The 23888-nt window shown below is 40.0% G+C and overlaps 1 protein-coding gene across 2 annotated transcripts in view; it reads right to left on the bottom strand.

The window, feature by feature from the left end:
• Positions 1–9313, bottom strand: part of luzp2 (leucine zipper protein 2) — a 198054-nt gene extending 188741 nt beyond the window's left edge. For both annotated transcript variants that reach the window (XM_063004499.1, XM_063004500.1), the window contains exon 1: positions 9233–9313. In XM_063004499.1, coding sequence (XP_062860569.1) covers positions 9233–9294 — 62 coding nt within the window. In that variant the 5' untranslated portion in view covers positions 9295–9313. The remainder of the gene's footprint in view (positions 1–9232) is intronic.
• Between the last annotated feature and the right edge of the window lie 14575 nt (positions 9314–23888).

Raw genomic sequence — 23888 nt, 5'->3', positions numbered from 1 at the left:
GACGAAAAAGCCAAAAGTCGGTGAAGAATAAGATTAAGTGAAGTAAAAAAATTATATAGCGCGTTATAGCTATAGAGTTACAGCGCGGGTTGTTTACTGAATGGTAGCAACTGGAGTAATGATGCTCGTGGCTTGGTCTCGCGAGAAGTAAACAATGGTCGCATGCAGTGTCGTGACTGATTTTGACCCGTACAAGTTCTAGCACCCGAGTCGTATTCCAAATAAAGGTTGTATACCAAGCTAAATTTTTCACATCCAAACAGGACGTATACCAAGTTGGACTTATACCAAAGCAGACGTATACCGAGGTGCCACTGTATATTGTAGCATTAAGTGTGTAGCGAGTAAGTTAAGTGATAGAGCACGAAATGAAACACTCCCCCAACTTCCTCCGCCAATCTCCACCTCCGCCAGCATCTTCGTCTGATTTTTAAGGTAAATACACTTAATAAAACCAGTTTATTTCTTTACATTCTCTCTTATTATGTATTATTATTTTTTTATACATTATTTGTTATTTATAAAGTATATTTTCCTTATTTAAAAACACGTAACAAAAAAAATCGGTGTGGTTTTTGGGGGGCTGGAACGGATTAATAGCGGTTCAATTCATTTTAATGGGAAAATTTGATTTGATATACGAGCAAATTGAGTTATGAGCTTGGTCACAGAACGAATTAAACTCGTAAGTCAAGGTTCCACTGTATATATATATAGCGGCTCCCAGAGGCACGACTCGGTTTCTTTTGTTCATTTTAAAGAGCCGTTCAATAGAATCGGATCGTTCGCGAACGAGCCATCACTATAGGCAACGCACGCAACCCGCGTTGACGTTGTAGCATGGGGAAAGGGGCGTGTGAGACAAATGAGGCGGCTAATGTTTGAGGCGGCTAATGGTCTACATTTTCATGATAAGTTGACTTTTTTGTGAATTTATTTCATAGTATCAGTAATGTCAGAATATTTTTGACGGCACCCCTGACGAAGCCAGACGGCACCCCAGGGTGCCGCGGCACCCTGGTTGAGAAAGACTGGTCTAGAAGATGACCAACTCAAACAGCAGCAATAGATGAGCGATCTGACTTTCCATCTACAGCACTGCAGTCAGTGTCACTGCAGTGCTGAGAATGACCCCCCACCCAAATATTACTTACTCTGTGGTGGTCCTGTGGGGTCCTGATTATTGAAGAACAGGGTGAAAGCAGGTTTAAAAAAGTATGTAGAGAAACAGATGGACTACAGTCAGTAATTATGAAATGGACAGTGAGTGTAGAAACAAGAAGGTGGTTTTAATGTTATGGCTGATCGGTGTATAAACCAACAGTTAGAAGTACAGTACAGAACAACCGTAACCTCTAAAAATAACCGCAGGGCAGACGATACTGCAATTACATGACATTTCATGTTTGTATATAAAAATGTTTCTGATTTTTATGCATGATTGTAACCAGGGTTTGTATCATTAAATTGGGTCAGTGATTGCATTTCTACTCCAGTAGTCAATTACTACAGAGGCAATGCATGCCTCATTTATCAACCTTGTATAAGGAGTTGCTTTCTGTTAGCAATCTCATTCTAACTAACAAGGACACAATATTGTTCCAGAGTATCCAAATATTTTATATTGTTAGCTAAATTCGTCACTGCTGCCAGGTTTAGTGTCATGTTTTCGGTAAGGGTGATGAGTCAGTAATTGTTTTTTAGCACAGTAGCCAATTTGCTCAGACCCTCTCTATTTAGCCATATTTTATTAAGATAAATAAAAAAATATATACTGTTTTGTTCATTTTAAAGAGCCGTTCAATAGAATCGGATCGTTCGCGAACGAGCCATCACTATAGGCAACGCACGCAACCCGCGTTGACGTTGTAGCATGGGGAAAGGGGCGTGTGAGACAAATTTTAATGTTTGAGGCGGCTAATGGTTGACTTTTTTGTGAATTTATTTCATAGTATCAGTAACGTCAGAATATTTTTGACGGCACCCCTGACGAAGCCAGACGGCACCCCAGGGTGCCGCGGCACCCTGGTTGAGAAAGACTGGTCTAGAAGATGACCAACTCAAACAGCAGCAATAGATGAGCGATCTGACTTTCCATCTACAGCACTGCAGTCAGTGTCACTGCAGTGCTGAGAATGACCCCCCACCCAAATATTACTTACTCTGTGGTGGTCCTGTGGGGTCCTGATTATTGAAGAACAGGGTGAAAGCAGGTTTAAAAAAGTATGTAGAGAAACAGATGGACTACAGTCAGTAATTATGAAATGGACAGTGAGTGTAGAAACAAGAAGGTGGTTTTAATGTTATGGCTGATCGGTGTATAAACCAACAGTTAGAAGTACAGTACAGAACAACCGTAACCTCTAAAAATAACCGCAGGGCAGACGATACTGCAATTACATGACATTTCATGTTTGTATATAAAAATGTTTCTGATTTTTATGCATGATTGTAACCAGGGTTTGTATCATTAAATTGGGTCAGTGATTGCATTTCTACTCCAGTAGTCAATTACTACAGAGGCAATGCATGCCTCATTTATCAACCTTGTATAAGGAGTTGCTTTCTGTTAGCAATCTCATTCTAACTAACAAGGACACAATATTGTTCCAGAGTATCCAAATATTTTATATTGTTAGCTAAATTCGTCACTGCTGCCAGGTTTAGTGTCATGTTTTCGGTAAGGGTGATGAGTCAGTAATTGTTTTTTAGCACAGTAGCCAATTTGCTCAGACCCTCTCTATTTAGCCATATTTTATTAAGCATAATTCATTCCTGAATTTAAATCATATGAAAAGCCGCTTTCTGACAGAAACTGCATAGGGTAAAAAATGCAACATAAAAATGCTTTAGTTAAATGTAAACATGGCACTTGGGTGGTGCAACAACCTACTACACTAGTCAACCACTGCTGAGCAATGCTATCAGACAGCCCTGTGTCTACACAGACATGACTGGCTATGTCTGAGGGGAGAGAATGGCCAAAGCCTTGTAATGGCCAGCACCCTGTGATGGATTTGCTCCCTGTTCAAGGTACTTCTGGGAATTTTCCTAGTAAAACTGAACCCACCGTGACCCATCTCAGGGTGAAACAGCTGAAGAAACTGAAATTAAATGAAAACATAATAAGCTTTACACCGATCAACCATAACATTAAAACCACCTCCTTGTTTCTACACTCACTGTCCATTTTATCAGCTCCACTTACCATATAGAAGCACTTTGTAGTTCTACAATTACTGACTGTAGTCCATCTGTTTCTCTACATACTTTGTTAGACCCCTTTCATGCTGTTCTTCAATGGTCAGCACTCTCCCAGGACCATGACAGTAAGTATTATTTGGGTGGTGGATCATTGTCAGCACTTCAGTGACACTGACGTGGTGGTGGTGGTGTGTTAGTGTGTGTTGTGCTGGTATGAGTGGATTTTTAAATACCTCACTGTCACTGCTGGACTGAGAATAGTCCACCAACCAAAAATACCCAGCCAACAGTGCCCCATGGGCAGTGTCCTGTGACCACTGATAAAGGTCTAGAAAATGACCAACTCAAACAGCAGCAATAGATGAGCGATCGTCTCTGACTTTACATCTACAAGGTGGACCAACTAGGTAGTAGTGTCTAATAGAGTGGACACGGTATTTAAAAACTCCAGCAGCGCTGCTGTGTCTGATCCACTCATACCAGCACAACACACACTAACACACCACCACCATGTCAGTGTCACTGCAGTGCTGAAAATTGATCCACCACCCAAATAACACCTACTCTGTGGTGGTCCCGTGGGGTCCTGACCATTGAAGAACAGCATGAAAGGGGGGGTAACAAAGCATGCAGAGAAACAGATGGACTACAGTCAGTAATTGTAGGACTACAAAGTGCTTCTATATGGTAAGTGGAGCTGATAAAATGGACAGTGAGTGTAGAAACCAGGAGGTGGTTTTAATGTTATGGCTGATTGGTGTATATTGGGTATATTGGCTATGTTAAAAGCCTCCAAAAGCCTCTACAACCTATGGTGTGTTTATGGTTCTGACATCAATATTATTCTGACATCTTTGTGTCAGTGCAAGGTTGCATTTAAATACAGAAGCTCAAAATCACAATATCCCTTAGCATGGGTTGGTGTTGGATGTCCTGCGAATGACCAGTGTTAAGCATGGGGTGTATTTCTGCCCTTTTTACTTTTTATGGATAAATGAATTAAATTAAATGTCGTGGTCTCATTCTCACTGACCAGTCCACATCATTACTCTCATTTTGGTCATGAAAAATCCGTTTGTGCTTTAAACACAGCTCCATAAAGATACAATCTTAATTAAATCGCATTTAACGTAACGTATTATAATACCAATGGTTAAAAGCTGCAAACAGACTCTAAAGACAAAGGGCTTTATATAATATATAGTTCAAGGGCTTTCATTCATTTTCTTACTTAAACCTTTTTCTCCCAGCATGCATCACTGGTGTCAGGTTTTGTGTGCTGCGCTTCAAGAACAAAAGCCCTTATCCACCGACTCTTACCATTAATCAGTTGTGTAGAAAGTAGTGCTCTGTTAGTAATCCAATTAACATAACCAATGCCAGTTCAATGCCCAGCGCATGACACCCATGCTGACCGAGGAGGTCCGCAAGCTAACAAATGCCTCTGCTAAAGCACATTCAGTACCGGACCCCCTTTTTACAAAAAGCCTTTACTCATACAGAGGTACACGTCAAGCTCAGTAGGAGCTGATGTTGCTCCAGCATAAATTACACTCCCTATCTGGTTTTGCTCCCTTCAACATGTTAAATTGTATCTGCCCAGCCAGGAAGGTGAAACCACTATGACTTAAATCCCTGTATCTTTTATTTGTTTTGAAAATAAATATTTGTCAGACAATATGCACCACTGATAAGAGTTTATACTGTTGCATGTATTGAAGAATGAATGAATGCCTTTATTTTTCATATATACATACACACATGTACGGTACAATGAAATGAAGCTGAGGTCAGAGTGCCATTGTAGGGGTCAGCAATTGTACGGCACCCCGGAGCAGACAGGGTTAAGGAGCTTGCTCAAGGACCCAACAGTGGCAGCATAACACAGCCTGGATTGGAACCGACAATCTTCCCATTGATAGTCCAAAGCTCTAGTCACTAGGCTATAATGTCCCCAAAGGACTTCACAGAGATATATAAAAAGAGTGAATTTCCGCAAGTAATTTCATGTATTATCCCTGATATACTGTTTTAAAAAACAAAAATTATGATCCACAGAGGGAGGCATGGTGGTGCAGTGGGAAGCGCTGTTGCCTAACAGTAAGAAGGGCCTGGGTTTGATTCCCTGGCCCTGCATCCAGGCTCCTTTTTGTGTAGAGTTTGCATGTTCAGCTAGGACCTTAATTGAGCATTATTTTATAGGACAATTTCCTTGCTCATCTTTGTACTAACAACTGGATGTCATTATGCCTATTTTAATACCTCGCTACACACTTTCAGATCTTTTGACACTGGACTTCGGGCAGTCCAACTTTTTGCAACCACTCTACCATCCCCTCCTTTAAAGCTCAAGTTCAAATCTTTCTCTTCACTGCTCTCCAATCTCCTTTCAAGTATAATTTTTTTGTTTTCCTCTCCCTCATTGTTGTCTTACTATTGGTATTGCACAGCATTTTACTAAGGTAAATACACGTCTTATTCATCAGCCAAGTAAAAAGAGTGAATTTCCGCTAGTAATTTCATGTATTATCCCTGGTATACTGTTTTAAAATACAAAAATTATGGTCTACTGAAGAAAGCATGTTGGTACAGTGGGTAGTCCAACAGTAAGAAAAGTCTGTGTTTGAATCCCTGGCCCTGGTTTCCTCCCACAAACCCTAAAAATATTAAAATTGCTCTAAAAGTGTGTGTGTCTGCCCTTTGATGGATGGATTCACTCAATATTCAACTTTCAATGTGTGTTTTACTGACAATGTTCGTGAAAAAAGTAATTAATTAATAACATTTCCTGACATAGATTTTCTGCCATTATGCACCACTGGAGTCAGGTTGTGTGTTACAACATGGGGTCACTGACCACACTTCAGCAATGAAGCCATTTACTAATTTTTTCACCTTAGATCAATTGCTAAGATCAAATGAATTTTGTCACCACAAGACCTGGAAAAGGTAATTCATGCACTTATTTCATGTCGCCTAGACTACTGTAACAGTTTGTATATGGGTATAAGTAAGTCTTCATTAGCTCGGTTACAGCTAGTCCAAAATACAGCAGCACGTCTGCTCACAGGTACAAAGAAGTTTGACCACATTTCCCCGGTCCTGGCATCTCTCCATTGGCTTCCTGTAAGCTACAGGATCCAATTTAAAGTTATTCTGTTTGTTTTTAAGTCCTTATATGGATTGGCGCCATCTTACATAAGAGACTTGCTCCATTTCTATTGTTCTCCTAGATCTCTTAGGTCATCCGATCAATTGCTCTTGGCTGTGCCACGGTCACGGTCAAAGCTCAAAGGTGATCGAGCCTTTGCAGTTGCTGCTCCAAGGTTGTGGAACAGTCTACCTTTGGACATTAGGGCCGCTTCCTCCATTTCTGTTTTTAAATATAGACTAAAAATGCACTTCTACCAACTAGCGTTTCCTGGATGAGTGTCATGGTCTGCGTTTCTGTTGTTCTACTGTTTTATACTTTGTGTTGCTTTTTATATGTGTGTTTTATGTTTCAACATGTACAGCACTTTGGTTGTAAATGTGCTTTATAAATAAATTACTTACTTACTTACTTACTAACAAACCACTCCAGCAAGTAGTATTTTACTGAGATAAAGGTCTCATTCATCAACCTTGCAGTTATCGTACTCTTCTATGAAAAATGTTCTTACTAATTAGTACACAATAGGACTAGTACACACAAAACCCAAGCTTAATCAAATTTTCTGTGTTTGGGGATGAAGAGACATTTACAATACACAGCCATTCAACATGTTTCTGAATGTTTCTTATAATATGCTTTATTGCTCTCAAATTTTGTTAGGAATAAGATTAATGATAGAAACATTAATAATCCGACAAGCTCCTTCATTTAACAGTTACTGTTAAGATTTTCTGCTTGGAATCACATTCTTACTAACCAATGCATGTTAAAACTCCCAACTTAATTTCTCAAAACAATGAGTATGATCCATTGAGACACTTTAAACTACTAGTTGTCTTTAATTATTAGATACATGTATGTATTTGTTTGCATCCATATTCATTACACCAACTGTAAACAGATACAAACCACCTCTAAAAGCTACACTTAAGATTAAAGAAAGAAAAATAGCCTGCCATCAGTCTGGTTGAGCACTGTACAAACACAACAAGCCATGCTGGAGTAAGGAAATGCTATAACAGTGACTACTACTGTCTGTTTAAGATACCCACAATGGCCATGAGGCAGAAGTGGATATAAAAATTTGTGCAAAGAAACAAGTCCACTGACAGAAGTAATACCTGACCTTTCAGGCACACACTCTCACATTCACTTCCACCTAAGGGAGATTTGGACCAGCCAATTTACCTATATTTTGGAAGGTGAAAGAGAACCACACTAGCCAGAGGAAACTTACATTGACACAAGAAGAATATGTGCTCTGTTCCTAAACCAAGAGGATTGTGACTTGGAATCACATTTTCACTAACCATCACCAGATTGTACCTTACAGTTCAATAAATATGATCCCAACAATCTGGTCCAACAAGAGCCGTATTTTGTTATCACATAGTTCATCTGGCTTAATGATTGGTCAAAACATACAGGGGGATTTTCAAATGTTATTTATGATGTACAATGTTATTAGGGTTTAACTGTTATTTATTTATTTGAATTTTGGTAGTTATTTTGCCTTCAGGTGGAACTGTGTTTAGTTTATTGTTGTATAGCTTTGATTTACTACTTTATTTTTATATGGCTTTACAGTTTTGTGACCCCAGTCGAATACTTTTTGTTGTACTTGCTGTTCCATTGTAGGTTAACATATCATAAAAACATTAAATATTGTATTTAGTAGTGGGAGTTTTAGTATTTACTAAATTTAGCATACTGGACAAATTTAAACATAAGATATTAAATGTTCATTTTAGGTAAACTTGATAAGACTGTAATTATTGTTGTTGGATTGCTTTTTCTTAGTTTTATTACATGTACTGTATATAGGTTTATTGACTCATAATAATAAAAGTTTTAACTATGTAAATTATTCTGATTATTATTACAGTGTTATTATATTTAAAGTAAGTTATAATTTAAATATTAATATTAATAATAAAAATTATTACTCTTTTTCATTCCTTTCATAGAGTTCTAACATGAGTTAAGGTGAATTAAACTGAATTGAACTTATTATGCTGTATTACAGAAATTAGAACTGACATTGTTTATCACTAAGCAGAACTACTGTATCTGATTCATTGTTGTGTTAGCTCTTATTGATTTGATGCTCCTTGTCTTTGTCCTGTTCTGATTCTAGGATAAGAACCAAGCTGCAAACTGTCAACCACTGTATCTGGACCAAAGGTAACTGTTTCTATTAAAAAATAGACATGATCTGACCCCTCCCTAGACTAACTCAGTAGAGAGAATTCATTAGTAGGAGTCTATTTCTCATCAGAGGTGGGATTGGATTTATCCCAAAGCAAGATGCGGCGTATCCCAAAAAATGATGTTAAACTCTTCATGGCTTGTCTAATTAGGAAGCTCTTCTTGATAAATCATTCTCCACAGAGGGGGTGGGAGGGCGGCAGAGGGGTACAGAGAGAAAGCTCAGGCATGCAGAATAAAAAGTGGCAGGATTTTATCAATGCTTTCATTAATCATTGCTCTATAAAAAGCTTTCTGCTAAAAGACTCCTTTCTTACCATTTCCTCTAAACCACACATACGCATACGGACTGGCACCGCAACCCAGACGGACAAGCCGGTGCCCCCAGCAGAGACAAGACCCAAACTTGCAAACACAAAGCTGTTCCAAAAGCCCAGAAAAATGTCTTTCTTCTGTTTAGCAAACATCAGTCTTAATAAAGAAATAAGAAAGGAAGAAAAAAAAAGTTAAGCCGCTGAGCCTCTATCATCTATCTGCCCCTTGCCAGCTCTCAGCATCTTTATGCCACAGATGAATATCATCAGCATGCGTTAAACCAGTGTGAACCCCAAAAACAGAGCGAATGCAGGGAAAGCAAATAAGGCTTAGCTTTAATCCTCCACTCACCTGGTGTTCAGGCATAAATCGGGCAGGAAGAGCAGGACACAAACGGCTCGGAGGAATTTCATCGCTCGCTTTGCTCTTAGCTCTCGGCGCTCTCTATGTCTCTTTCTCTTTTTCCAGCTCGCCTCTTTCCCTCCCTCTCCTTCTCTCTCCCTCTTCTCCTCTCGTGCTTGGTTTCATTTGGCGCAAGCGCCGTGCAGCTGTGAGCACTAATGTGTGTGTGTGTGTGTGTGTGTGTGTGTGTGTGTGTGTGTGTGTGTCAGACAGAGGCTCTTTGGCTTTAAATAACAATGACATGAGACAGACACATTTCTTAATAGCCAGGAACAGGTAGATCTGTGAGAAAGACGGTGCAGCATGATCTGAGGTGGAGAAATGATGTCACTGGCAGTGCAGACAACAGGGGCTCTGATCACACCCCAAGCTTTTTAGATGCACAGAACCTCACTGGCCTGGCTTGTGCCATACTCGACTATTTATTTACAAATAACAAGCTGAAGCTACTCCAAGTGTTAATAGGAGGGTTGTGGTCAGGTGGTCAGACAAAAACTGGTCAGATTTCTAACAAAGGTTCCCATCTGGGAAAACTCTTTAAGGTTCTCTAATTAATGCTAAAATAGTGACTGGCTGAGCACTGGTATTCCAGTGGTGGTGGAATACAAAGATTACAGTGTGTTCCTCCATAAGTCAAAGCTCTACGTTGGATTCCAAATCTGGTGGGTAAAAAAAATCAGAGGCAACTATAGATAATATTAGTGGCAGTGGTAGCCTAGTGGGTACTAGAGCTTTGGGCTATCAATCGAAAGGTTGAGAGTTCGAATCTCAGCCACTGTTGGGCCCTTGAGCAAGGCCCTAAACCCACCTTGCTCCAGGGGCGCCATACGATGGCTGACCCTGTGCTCTGACCCCGGCTTCCCAACAAGCTGGGATATGTAATCATATCATATGTATATATGACAAATAAAGGCATTGAATTTGTATTAGTTTTTTTTACATGACTATTTGTCAGACAGTATGCACCACTGATAAGGGTTCATATCGTTGCATTACGTAAATCAGCTGGGGTTTTATTGAGCATTATGTTTACCAACTATATATATGGATCTTTGCTAGCATATATTTTCACTAACCGGACATCATTAATCCCATTTTGATGCATTAACACACACTCTCAGATCTTCTGCCACTAGACTTCTGGCAATCCAACATACAAGATTCCCAAACTTTGGAACTCCCTCTAATCTCTTTGCGACCACTCTATCATCTCTTCCTTTTCTTTTGCTGGTTCCTAATCTTCTTCCTTCAAGTCTTGTTGTTTTCCCTCCCTCACTGTTGTTTTGCTATTGTTATTTTAAAAAAATGCAAGTCTTATTTATTGGGGTACAGTAGTGACTGTCTGGTCGAGCACTGGCACCAGTGGTAGTGGAATACAAATATTATAGTGTGTTCATTCATATGTGTCAAAGCTCTGAGTCGGATTCAAAATCTGGTTGGTAAAAAAAGATCAGTGGCAATATAATATAATATTAGTAGGCTAACCAGACATAATTAATCTCATTTTGATGCCTTAATACACACTCTTGGATCTTCTGGCACTGGACTTCTGAAAGTCCAATGTCCAAGACTCCCAAGCTTTGGAACTCCCCCTCAGTTTCTTCCTTTTCTCTTTGCTGCTCACTAATCTTCTTCCTTCAAGTCTTGTTGTTTTCCCTCCCTCAGTGTTGTTTTGCTATTGTTATTAAAAAGCATTTTACAATACTACAGTAGTCTATTCGAGTGGAATTCAAATTCAAAAATTATAATGTGTTCCTCCATACATGTCAAAGCTCTGAGTCAGATTCAATACCTGGTAGGTAAAAAAAATCAGTGGCAACAAGAGATAATATTAGATTTTTACTGTATTTGTTTCCAGCCATGCAAGCTAACATCCATGATTATAACAGCTGCTTGTTGTTTACACAGAACACTCAAGTGATTATCTGTGTTCCAATACATATTCCATGTGCTACAAGGGAAATACACAACATTCATAATGCACTTATTAAATAAGCTATTCAGTACAGTAGTATGTAATGTGGGACATGACTTGCTAAAATTGGTGTTGTTATTTGAAGCTCTATTTTTAGATGGCATGGACTGGATTATGAAATTCAAACTGAGTTTAGATCTGTTGTAATAATACTTATAGCTTTCACACACTTTTAGACCAAAATTCCATATATCACTCCAAAGATAAGATCTTGTTTAAAATGCCTGGGCAGCAAGACTGGGTCAGGTTCAACTGGCAAGCCCTGGTGGGCAGGAGGCGTAACATCAGGTGATTAAATGATAAGAGTTCCAATTGAATTCAAAGGGCATACGTCTGTATAGGGGAATTTTCCCAATTCTCTAAAAATTTGTTGGGTTTATCAAATCAAATAATTGGCCTTTACTCCTTTTTATTAGGAACAACAAACTATTTAGCTTAAATACACATCCCAGTGTTTATATCATTACAACACTGGCTGCCAATTCTTTTAGCCAATACCCACCCGACTGCAGGATCTCATAGTGATCAACAAACACATCCACAGCACTTTATTTTCACTGATTTTACTTTTTAGTATTTACTTTTAATATTCAGCAACCAAGCAGCTTATGCCTTGCAAAACATGTTTAATTAACTGCATGGAATGTGTTTTTCACATTAGCAAGACACGACCCCACACTTTACTGACATGCTATCTGTGAAAATCAATGGCTTTAAAAGGCAGACATTGTTTACACCACACACAGAAGTGAAATCCTGGCTGAATCTCAAATCACTTTCTACAGTAAATGATACATAATGTGTACCAATACCATAGGTTGTGCAGTATGTACACATTCAATAAAGTAAGATCAGATGTGATTTGTAATACAGCCCATTTAAATCACTGCTGTTTGTTCAAGTTTTGCCCACACAAGACACAGAGTATAACTTTAATAATTAGTTTTGTCTTGCCTCAATAACATATCATGTTCCTGCACTACAATTTATAACATTTAATCTAATCAACAATGCTGTCTAGCCCACCGAGACTAGGACTAAACCAAAGATGATGGTTATACATTGTACAGCAGGTTTTTTAGCCAACCTGCTAAATTACGTGTCAAACTTAAGGCCCGCTGGCCAAATCCGGCCGGCCACATCATTTTATGTGGCCCGCAAGAGCTTGAAAGATGTTTGATTGTCCTAAAATACACTGTAAAATCATACATAAACTGCATCTCCAGCAATGCATGCCGATTTTGTGACCCACAAAGTGACTGCATCCCGCCACTAGATGGCAGTGTTTCCACAATAGCGTTTAACTGAAATGGCTTTCCAACAAGTGATGTTGAGAAATATTAACAAATAATCCCAAAATGTACAAGAACAGAAAATTGAAGCAGAAGGAAAGTAATGAAATATGGGAAAGTGAATACAAGTTTGTGCTTTAAGAAGAAAAATCAGTACGTCTCTTGTGTTATGAGGCCGTGTCTGTGGTAAAGGAGTACAATAGAAATGTAGATATACATTATAAATATACAGTATAAATTTGGCATTTTGACACCAAACACAGAATTTAGCCTCCAAGAAAAACAACAAATTGTCCAAGACTTAAAAGGCAGACTGCAATCACAGCAGGATACGTTACAATCGGCCATTTGAGGGCCACCATAATGCTGATGTGGTCCTCGGTGAAAAATGAGTTTGACATCCCTGTGCTTAATGCTTATTTGTAACACATCCAAATAAAATTCATTCAAGTCATGAATACTCTAGACAGGGTAACAATCCTGAACACGGCTTCAGCAACCTTAGCATAATGGTCTAGCATAATGGACAGCTAGACTACCCAAACTTTCTAACCTAGCTTACCATAAAACCACTTATACACATAAACATGAGCTTGCTGGAACCCATTCAAACCCATGGATATTAATATGGAGAAGCTCACTTACTCACTCACTTTCTTAACCACTTATCCAATTAGGGTTGCGGGGGGGCTATCCCAGCTTTTCAATGGGCACAAGGCACGCAGTAACACCCTGGACGGGGCGCCAGTCCATGTCTCCAATAAACCTGACTGCATGTTTTTGGACTGTGGGACTAAACCGGAGCTCCCAGAGGAAGCCCACTCAGACATGGGGAGAACATGCAAACTCTGCACAGAAAGGACCCGGACCGCCCCACCTGGGGATCGAACCCAGGACCTTTTTGCTGTGAGGCGACAGTGCTACCCACCGAGCCACTGTGTGCCTATGGAGAAACTCTCTATCCTCTTTTTTATTTTGGTGTGTGTGTGTGTGTGTGAGAGAGAAAGAGGATTTGTACCCATTGAGTCAAAAGAGGTTTGTTAGGTCAGGCACTGACTTTGCACGTAAATACGATTGACCCTGCAATCATAATTTCAATTTATTCCAAAGGTGTTTAATGGGGTTAGATTAAGGGCTCTGTGCAGACTAATAGAGCTCCTCTACTTGTGAAGGAAGTCCAATAATAAGGAAACTTGTTCATATATTAGCCATAAATATTTTGGTGTTGAGTTTAATGAAAGTTTTGCCAGGTTTTCATTGTTGGGCCCTTAGGCAAGATTCTCAATCGGTTGGATTGTGTTTGGTCTTAATTGTTTGTCACTTTAACCAAAAGGAACAGCGACACTCCAAAAAGTTGAAAAAATGAAGACGTTTATATTACAAAACATTTAGAACTTACTTGTAACTCAATAATTTAATCTTTCACTCACTCACGTTTATCAGACTAGAGATTTACTCCAAGAGACACCATTAGCTTTAACACAGCTGTTGTTTTTGTGCATCATTTGTGAAATGCCCACAGGCACAAACAATTGGTGCTATAGAACAGTGGTGCTTTGTTTTAATGACCCTGTGACTCCTTGTTCTCTGGTATAGACATGAATTTTCTGGAAATCCAGTCCACAGTGATGGCGGAGTGTGTCCTCCGAGAGGCCAGGCTGATTATCCGAGTACAGGGTCATTCAGCAGAGTACTAATAAGAATCAATCACGCCGGCAATTACAACTGGACGCTGGCGTTCATCAGCTTGACATTTTATTTTCAGTCGCCCATTAGAGGAGTTGATCAGTGCATCTATTCATGTTACGTGATTAAACGGCTAAACAGATGATGATAAATTTAAGTATCATCTCAGTTCGTCTTGTCCGTAATGTCTTGTTTCATACTTTAATAGGACAGTTATCGATGCGTGCTGTCTTCTGATTTTTGTTTGGTTGTAGATAAAGAACAGTACTAAACTCATAGTACTTGAAACTCATAAGTGATCTAATCAAATCTATTTTACATTTATGCCTTTATTTTTCTTTAGGAAATGGTGGTCTTTCAGTCAATATCCAACCGCTTTATCTTGGTCAGGGTCATGGTAAGTCCGGTTCCATCTGCAGGCACTGGGGTGAAGGCATGAACACACTCTGGAAAGGGTGACAATCCAGTGCAGGACTTTAGCAACCCTAACATGGACCACTAGACTGCTAGAACACCATTTTTCTAACCTAGCTCACCCTAAAACCACTTATATACCTGAACATGACCTTGACACCCAATTATTCACTTATTTATACACAGTGCCAACTTAAAACAGTCAATCAACATTTCTCTCTCTCTCTCTCTCTCTCTCTCTCTCTCTCTCTCTCTATATATATATATATATATATATATATATACTGTATATACAGTATATATATATATACAGTGTATCACAAAAGTGAGTACAACCCTCACATTTCTGCAGATATTTAAATATATCTTTTCATGGGACAACACTGACAAAATGACACTTTGACACAATGAAAAGTAGTCTGTGTGCAGCTTATATAACAGTGTAAATTTATTCTTCCCTCAAAATAACTCAATATACAGCCATTAATGTCTAAACCACCGGCAACAAAAGTGAGTACACCCCTAAGAGACTACACCCCTAAATGTCCAAATTGAGCACTGCTTGTCATTTTCCCTCCAAAATGTCATGTGACTCGTTAGTGTTACTAGGTCTCAGGTGTGCATAGAGAGCAGGTGTGTTCAATTTAGTAGTACAGCTCTCACACTCTCTCATACTGGTCACTGAAAGTTCCAACATGGCACCTCATGGCAAAGAACTCTCTGAGGATCTTAAAAGACGAATTGTTGCGCTACATGAAGATGGCCAAGGCTACAAGAAGATTGCCAACACCCTGAAACTGAGCTGCAGCACAGTGGCCAAGATCATCCAGCATTTTAAAAGAGCAGGGTCCACTCAGAACAGACCTCGCGTTGGTCGTTCAAAGAAGCTGAGTGCACGTGCTCAGCGTCACATCCAACTGCTGTCTTTGAAAGATAGGCGCAGGAGTGCTGTCAGCATTGCTGCAGAGATTGAAAAGGTGGGGGGTCAGCCTGTCAGTGCTCAGACCATACGCCGCACACTACATCAAATTGGTCTGCATGGCTGTCACCCCAGAAGGAAGCCTCTTCTGAAGTCTCTACACAAGAAAGCCCGCAAACAGTTTGCTGAAGACATGTCAACAAAGGACATGGATTACTGGAACCATGTCCTATGGTCTGATGAGACCAAGATTAATTTGTTTGGTTCAGATGGTCTCAAGCATGTGTGGCGGCAATCAGGTGAGGAGTACAAAGATAAGTGTGTCATGCCTACAGTCAAGCATGGTTGTGGGAATGCCATGGTCTGGGGCTGCATGAGTGCAGCAGGTGTTGGGGAGTTACATTTCATTGAGGGACACATGAACTCCAATATGTACTGTGAAATACTGAAGCAGAGCATGATCCCCTCCCTCCGGAAACTGGGTCGCAGGGCAGTGTTCCAGCATGATAATGACCCCAAACACACCTCTAAGACGACCACTGCTTTATTGAAGAGGCTGAGGGTAAAGGTGATGGACTGGCCAAGCATGTCTCCAGACCTAAACCCAATAGAACATCTTTGGGGCATCCTCAAGCGGAAGGTGGAGGAGCGCAAAGTCTCGAATATCCGCCAGCTCCGTGATGTCGTCATGGAGGAGTGGAAAAGCATTCCAGTGGCAACCTGTGAAGCTCTGGTAAACTCCATGCCCAGAAGAGTTAAGGCAGTTCTGGGAAATAATGGTGGCCACACAAAATATTGACACTTCAGGAACTTTCACTAAGGGGTGTACTCACTTTTGTTGCTGGTGGTTTAGACATTAATGGCTGTATATTGAGTTATTTTGAGGGAAGAATAAATTTACACTGTTATATAAGCTGCACACAGACTACTTTTCATTGTGTCAAAGTGTCATTTTGTCAGTGTTGTCCCATGAAAAGATATACTTAAATATCTGCAGAAATGTGAGGGGTGTACTCACTTTTGTGATACACTGTATATATATATATATATATATTGATCAGCCATAACATTAAAACCACCTCCTTGTTTCTAGACTCACTGTCCATTTTATCAGCTCCACTTACCTTATAGAAACACTTTGTAGTTCTACAGTTACTGACTAGTCCATCTACGTATTTCTCTACATATTTTTTTTAGCCTTCTGTCATGCTGTTCTTCAATGGTCAGGACCACCACCGAGCAGGTATTATTTAGGTGGTGGATCATTCTCAGCACTGCAGTGACAATGACATGCTGCTGGTGTGTTAGTGTGTGACATCAGCACTGCTGTGTCTTATCCGCTCATACCAGCACAACACACACTAACACACCACCACCATGTCAGTGTCACTGCAGTGCTGACAATTACCCACCACCCAAATAATACCTGCTCTGTAGTGGTCCTGGGAGAGTCCTGATAATTGAAGAACAGCATGAAAGGACAGTGAGTAGAAACAAGGAGGTGGTTTCAATGTTATGGCTGATTGGTGTATATATATATATATATCCAGGGTTAATTTCTTAGAGGTGCTATTGGCCCGTTGCACACTGGCATGGACATGATTGCCTAATGTCCAAGCCTCCTCGGCCAAAACCATTGGGAGGTGCAGTTGTCAATCAGCTCTCAGTGCCGTTCCCAATCCTGGATAAAAATATGATGGTTGCAGGAAGGGTATCTGGCATAAAAAAGTGCGTCCAGCAGCATCCAGGACCACGTCAATGTAAAGCTGGTTTGTCTATGAACAGAGAAACAAAGAAGGTTCCAGCAGTAGCCTGTCACAATCACTGTTAAAGAAATCCATGATGATGCCATGAGACAAATTTAAAAGACATAATAAAACTTTCAATACCACTAAGGTAATATTCTAAGCTGTTATGTGTACATTTGAACCTGTAAAAGAACAGTTGGAGAAATGATTTGAAGTGATGCACAGTAGATTCAGGAAGCATTCAGACCCCCTGAGTTGATTTTGAATACATATAATTACCATTATTACTCACCAATCTACACTCAATTGCCCAGAGTGACAAAGTGAAGAGTGAATTTAAAAAAAAGTATTCAGACTTTTTCAAATTGTGGCCAAGTGCATCTTGTTTGTTTGTTTGTCTGTGTTTAGTTACCCCTGAGATGTATCTAGAACCCCATTGCAGTCTACATGTTGCAGCTGATTTAGGCACACACACACCAGGCTCACAAATGACTAGATTATGAGGACAAAAACCAGAGAACCAAATTCATGAAGTATTAAATAACGTGTGTTAATAAATTAAAACCATATAGTTGTATTTTTGTTGCTTTATACAAGCTGGTGTGTTTAAATAGTAGTGATGCTATAACCTTGGAAGATGTTATTAACAAAACAACTTTACACATTCCAAAGATACCAATGAAAAATACTAACTGAATCACATACAGAGTTCCCTAATATAAGATAAAATATGTTATTATAATAAACTTATTACAGTTAGGTACAGCTACATAATAAAATAGCAATTACCTGCAATGCTTGCCTGATGCAACTTTCATTATAATCTACCCTGGACGGGGCGCCAGTCTATCGCAGGGCAGACACACATACACACACACACACACATTCACCTATGGGGCAATTCATCGTCTCCAATTAACCTGACTGCATGTTTTTGGACTGTGGGAGGAAACCCATGCAAACACGGGGAGAACATGCAAACTCTGCACAGAAAGGACCCAGACCACCCCGCCTGGGGATCGAACCCAGGACCTTGTTGCTGTGAGGCAATAGTGATACCCACCAAGCCACCGTGCCGCCCGAATCACGTACAGAGTTCCCTAATATGAGATAAACAAAATATGTTATTATATTAAACTTATTACAGTTAGGTACAGCTACATAATAAAATAGCAATTACCAGCAATGCTTGCCTGATGCAACTTTCATTATAATGTACTTGATTTAAAATCTACTGAGAGAACAACTTTGCCCCACACATTATTATTACCTATCCGAGACATCTGTTTAGGGACTGATTTAAAGTTGGAGGTTTAAATTATGAACATGGCTTATTAATCTGGTAATTACATTTTTGCCAGATTTAATTTTTTTAACTGTAATAACTGTAGCCACTCTCACTCACTCACTTTCTTAACCGCTTATCCAATTAGGGTCATGGGGAAGGGGGGGGGGATGCTGAAGCCTATCCCAGCCTTTCAATGGGCACAAGGCACACAGTAACACCCTGGATGGGCACCAGTCCATCGCAGGGTAGACACACATACACACACCCATTCACCTATGGGACAATTCAGCGTCTCCAATTAACCTGACTGCATGTTTTTGGACTGTGGGAAGAAACCCATGCAGACACGGGGAGAACATGCAAACTCTGCACAGAAAAGACCCAGACCACCCCGCCTGGGGCTCAAACCCAGGACCTTGTTGCTGTGAGGCGATAGTGCTACCCACCGAGCCACCGTGCCGCCCGAATCACGTACAGAGTTCCCTAATGTGTTATTACACGTATTAAACTTTATATATATTATATTTCACTGTATGTCACCACTGTAGGATTTCACTTATTAAGAGACCGTAGTATGTAAGCAAGTACCTTTTTATTAAAAACAACATTTCTGTTCCTCTTAGTGATTCCAACATGGATGAATAAAAGAAAATGGTTCATTTTCCATCAGGAGCTCCTGTTTCCTCCCACAGTACAAAGACGCCTAAGTTAGGTGAATCAGAAATACTAAATCACCCTAGACGGTGTTTGGAATTGAACTTAGACTGATAAATTATGTGTAACCTGTAACTACCTGTCCGGTCATTAATGTAACTCAAATGTAAAACATGACATTAAAATCCTAGCTGACAGTCTGGCAGTGCCTGCAGCAGACCAAATCGGCCACCAGACTGCTGTGTGGGAAAAGACTGGACTAATAAGTGGATGGGGTCTTCAATGCTGTGTAAGGACCCTGGTTAGCAGCCCAAGATGCCTGTACAGTGAAGGAGGAGCATGATGATAGGTTGGTAACTCTCCACGCGTGATATCTGGCCTCACGTGCAAATGCACCAAAGTATGGGTGTATAAGAAGAGGTCTAGGGACTTTGCACGCATCTAAGGAAGCGTGGGGCGGGTGAATATACCCTTCTCTAAGGCAATCTGGATCCCCAGCAGTGGAAGACTAATTGTCTACTCTAAAACCAGGAGACAAAAGGAGAAAATGCATAAATTAAAATGGAAAAAAATCCTACTTGTTTATTTGGTATAATTATTAAGGTGTTACAGCCACACACATTGCTAAAAAATGGGAAAAAATTTAATATATTGAACAAATCTAATGCTTTCTAATGTCTTGCGGGAATTTCATTAGAGTCAGGGCTCTGATAGATGTAAATAGGAGACACACTCCATATTAATGTTTGTGTTTTTGGAATGGGATGTCTGTCATGCTAGGGTGTCCATATCATTTTAGCCCTAAAAAGTATTCTATTTAAATTTTAATATGAATTAAATGACCTTTTTATTTACCTACATTTGTATTTACTTTCTTTGTATGAAGTGCAAAAATGTCATGGTCATGGTAGGGTGTCATGTGATGTTGAATTGGAACATGCCCGAGCTCAAAATGCTCTTCTAACTGAATTGGCTAAAATGCCCTTTTATTTGTTTACTTTTTTATTTACAGTGGTACTTTGAAACTCAAAGTCAATTGGTTCATGAAGTGGTGTTGAGTTTTAAAGACATTGAGTTTTGAAGTATTTTTTTCCCATAAGGATGTATGGGAAGCCTGTTAATGCGTTCCAGGGTCCCTAGGAATATTTTTAATATATTTTATAGTTTAATGTTATATAAAACCCTATAAAGTATCAGAAAAACAGCTAATTTATTGAAGTTGGAGTAAAAAGAGGTCATGATGGTCTCCAAAGGTCTCCAAAGCTTTCAAACACAAAAAAACATGATATTATAGGATAAATATGTAAGATGAATTATTTGTACTTTATTGTGTCATTATTCAATACATTTCTGCCTGTTTGGCTCTAAAGCTCTGTCAGACTCTGTCCACATGAAATTTACCCTCCCCCATTTCTTCACATCAGTCTGTAAAGAAGCAAACTGAATCAGTGAGTCAAAATGATTCATTGGAATCGAATCATGGAGCTGTGCTCTTATGTATGGTAAAGATTCATTTGTTTTGCTCACTCTATTTCATTATGGTGTCGTGTGTTAACAACTCCAGGAATCAGTGATAAGCAGCTGTATAAACCAATCAGAGCTTCTGAATTCAGATTTCAGTTTCAGTTCTGTCTCAAATTCGGCAATATATGCTAATTTTGGGGGGACTCCTCCAATTTGTGGCATGTAGGTGAGCTGGCAATAAAAAGCTGTCTCTCAGCGAAAGCTGAGAGAATAAATTATCTATCTAAAACAGTTTTGCTTAATAGGTGGACAAGCACAGTTGGATATTGATTTATATATTCTGGAAATATTCTGGAAACATACAAGATGGCCACCAAGAAGAAAAACAAGTGGATTATATCTCTAATGGAACAACACACGGATATAGAATTGGTCTCTATTTGAAGAAGAGAAGCTCAGGTAAGCAGGGGTTAAGATTTTATGCTGCCGTGTGGTTGATCTGGGTTGTGGTGCTGCTGTTTAGCATGCGCTTTAATTTTGCAATGATAGCAAAGCATTATAATTTATTGATATATTATATTTTTATGCTTATTTATTTGAAGTAAGACAGCATAAATGTGATTGTGAGATTCTGCTGGTTTGTTTGATATAAATATTGTCAATATTATTACTTTGATGATGTTTTACCGCACCGCTCAAGCCGAGTGCTGAACAAAGCAACAGTCGCACACGTGATGAGTTTAAGGGAACAAATTTTCCGACAAAGGGTGTAGATTTTCAAAGATTATGAGTTTAAGGGAAGTTGAGTTACAAGGTACCACTGTACGTCATAAGTATTAAGTGCAAAATTGTCCAAAATTGATGTTTTTTTTTATTCATTACATTAAAAGTAGATAATTGGCCGCTCAGGTGGCGCAGCAGTAAAAATACACGCTGGAACCAGAGCTGGGATCTCGAATACATCGTATCGAATCTCAGCTCTGCCTGCCAGCTAAGGCTGAGCGGCCACATGAACAACGATTGGCCTCTGCTGGCTGATTGATGGCGCCTGCACAGATATGAGAAAAGAGTGCTCTAAGGGTGTATCTCTGCACTCGTCAAAGTGTGGGTGATAAGATGCATACGGCATGCTGCCCACGTGTCGGAGGGGGCGTGGGTTAGCTTCGTTCTCCTCAATCAGAGCAGGAATCGGCATTGGTGGAGAGGAAGCATGACACAGTCGGGCAATTGGACTCGCTAAAAAGGGAAAAAAAAGGGGAGAAAATGCATAAAGAAAAAAAAAGATTTTTCTTAGAAATGATCTTACATGTAATTATTAAATTTTCAAAGAATCAAATCAAAGAAGATTGATGTACATACCAATAGTGCATGTAGCATTCTAATTTAAATCTAATTTAAATGAGTTTAGTGTCATAATACATTAAATATCAAAACCAAACCAAAAAGTGAATTGAACTATATCTAAACTAGTTCAAAAGATCTAGTTCAAAACAGTTGTGTGTCTTTTCAGACAGACGTTGCCACTGATTACACCATGACGTCTGTTCTCAGAACAATTTCCCTTCTGTCACTCACTGCTTTTGTATTGTTGAAAATATTGCAAGGTTCTTATTATAGTCACATCCTTTATTTTTCCCTCAGGAGGTAAAGCAAGCCTTGTGCGAATAAATTACAAGATGCCTAAAAATCTGAAAAAAGGACATTTTTTTCTTCTGAGCACTTATCCCATTTCCCTCCTGTCTCTCAACAAATGCTCTTGTCTACAAAGGGATACATGATCTTGGATGATGGTCGTGGTGGTGGGGAGAATGGGGGGTCAGGTATGCATGATGTGTGAAAAGAAGTTTTAGCATTAAAAGCATTATAAATATGCCGCTGTGGCACAGCAGTAAAACATGCTAGCACACCAGAGCTGGGATTTCGAATACATCGTATCGAATCTCAGCTCTGCCATCCGGCTGGGCTGGGCGGCTATATGAACAACGTTTGGCTGTTGTTCATCCAGGTAAGGAAGCCATAAATAGATAGGGACCTCATAAATGATGCAATTACGACCTCTGCTGGCTGATTGATGGCGTCTGCACAGTGTAGAGAAATAATGCTGATCAGGGTGTGGCTCTCCATGCACAATGCTGATTGGCATGAGAAGAAAAGATGCAGTCATCTACTGCACACGTGTCGGAGGGGGTGTGTGTCCCCGTTCCTCAATCAGAGCCGGAGGTCAGCACCAGTATAGAGGAAGCATAGTGCAATCAGGTAAAAATTGGACGTTTCATCTTGCTGCTAGTGGAGACCTGAGTCCATCAATTCTCTGATCCTCGGCTGGATTTTTGGTGTGTCATTCTCATTTTTTAGGAAGCGATGCCGGGTTGAGTACGATCAGTGATAAGGGCTGTTCTGGCACCGAGCGAGAGCTGCGAACACTCTCTGTAGTCTGCACTAATCTATCTCAATCAACCCTCAACCCAGCCAGAGCACAGACCGCCACACTCAGCATGTAGGAGCTTTCAGTGGAGCAGACTGGAGTGCGGTGGTATTGTAAACACTTATAAAGCAACTATTACAGCGTCTAATTAATATCTGAAGTAATTGACTATGCTGCTGAAAGCATGTGGACACTTGACCGTGAGCTTGCACTTGGTAGTGCATAGTTGCAGTGATATTTTGCTTATACACCGATCAGCCATAACATTAAAACCACCTACTTGTTTCTACACTCACTGTCCATTTCATCAGTTCATCTGCATGCTTTGTTAGCCCCCTTTCATGCTGTTCTTCAATGATCAGGACTCTCCCAGGACCACTACAGAGCAGGTATTATTTAGGTGGTGGATCATTCTTAGCACTGCAGTGACACTGACATGGTGGTGGTGTGTTAGTGTGTGTTGTACTGGTATGAGTGGATCAGACACAGCAGCACTGCTGGAGTTTTTAAATACCGTGTCCACTCACTGTCCACTCTATTAGACACTCCTATCTAGTTGGTCCTATCTAGAGACGATCACTCATCTATCATACAGCTTTACAGTCTCCAATTTTTCTCCACGCACTGATTAAGGAGAGTGAGACTAACACACGCCCCCTCCGACACGCCTGCACTAGGCGAGTTCATATGCGAATTAGCTTTGTGTACGGAGAGCCACACCCTGATCAACGCATTAGTTC

This window comes from Trichomycterus rosablanca, chromosome 11 (assembly GCF_030014385.1).
Source record: "Trichomycterus rosablanca isolate fTriRos1 chromosome 11, fTriRos1.hap1, whole genome shotgun sequence".
NCBI classification, from domain to species: Eukaryota; Metazoa; Chordata; class Actinopteri; order Siluriformes; family Trichomycteridae; genus Trichomycterus; species Trichomycterus rosablanca.
This window is presented reverse-complemented; position numbering and strand designations above follow the sequence as displayed.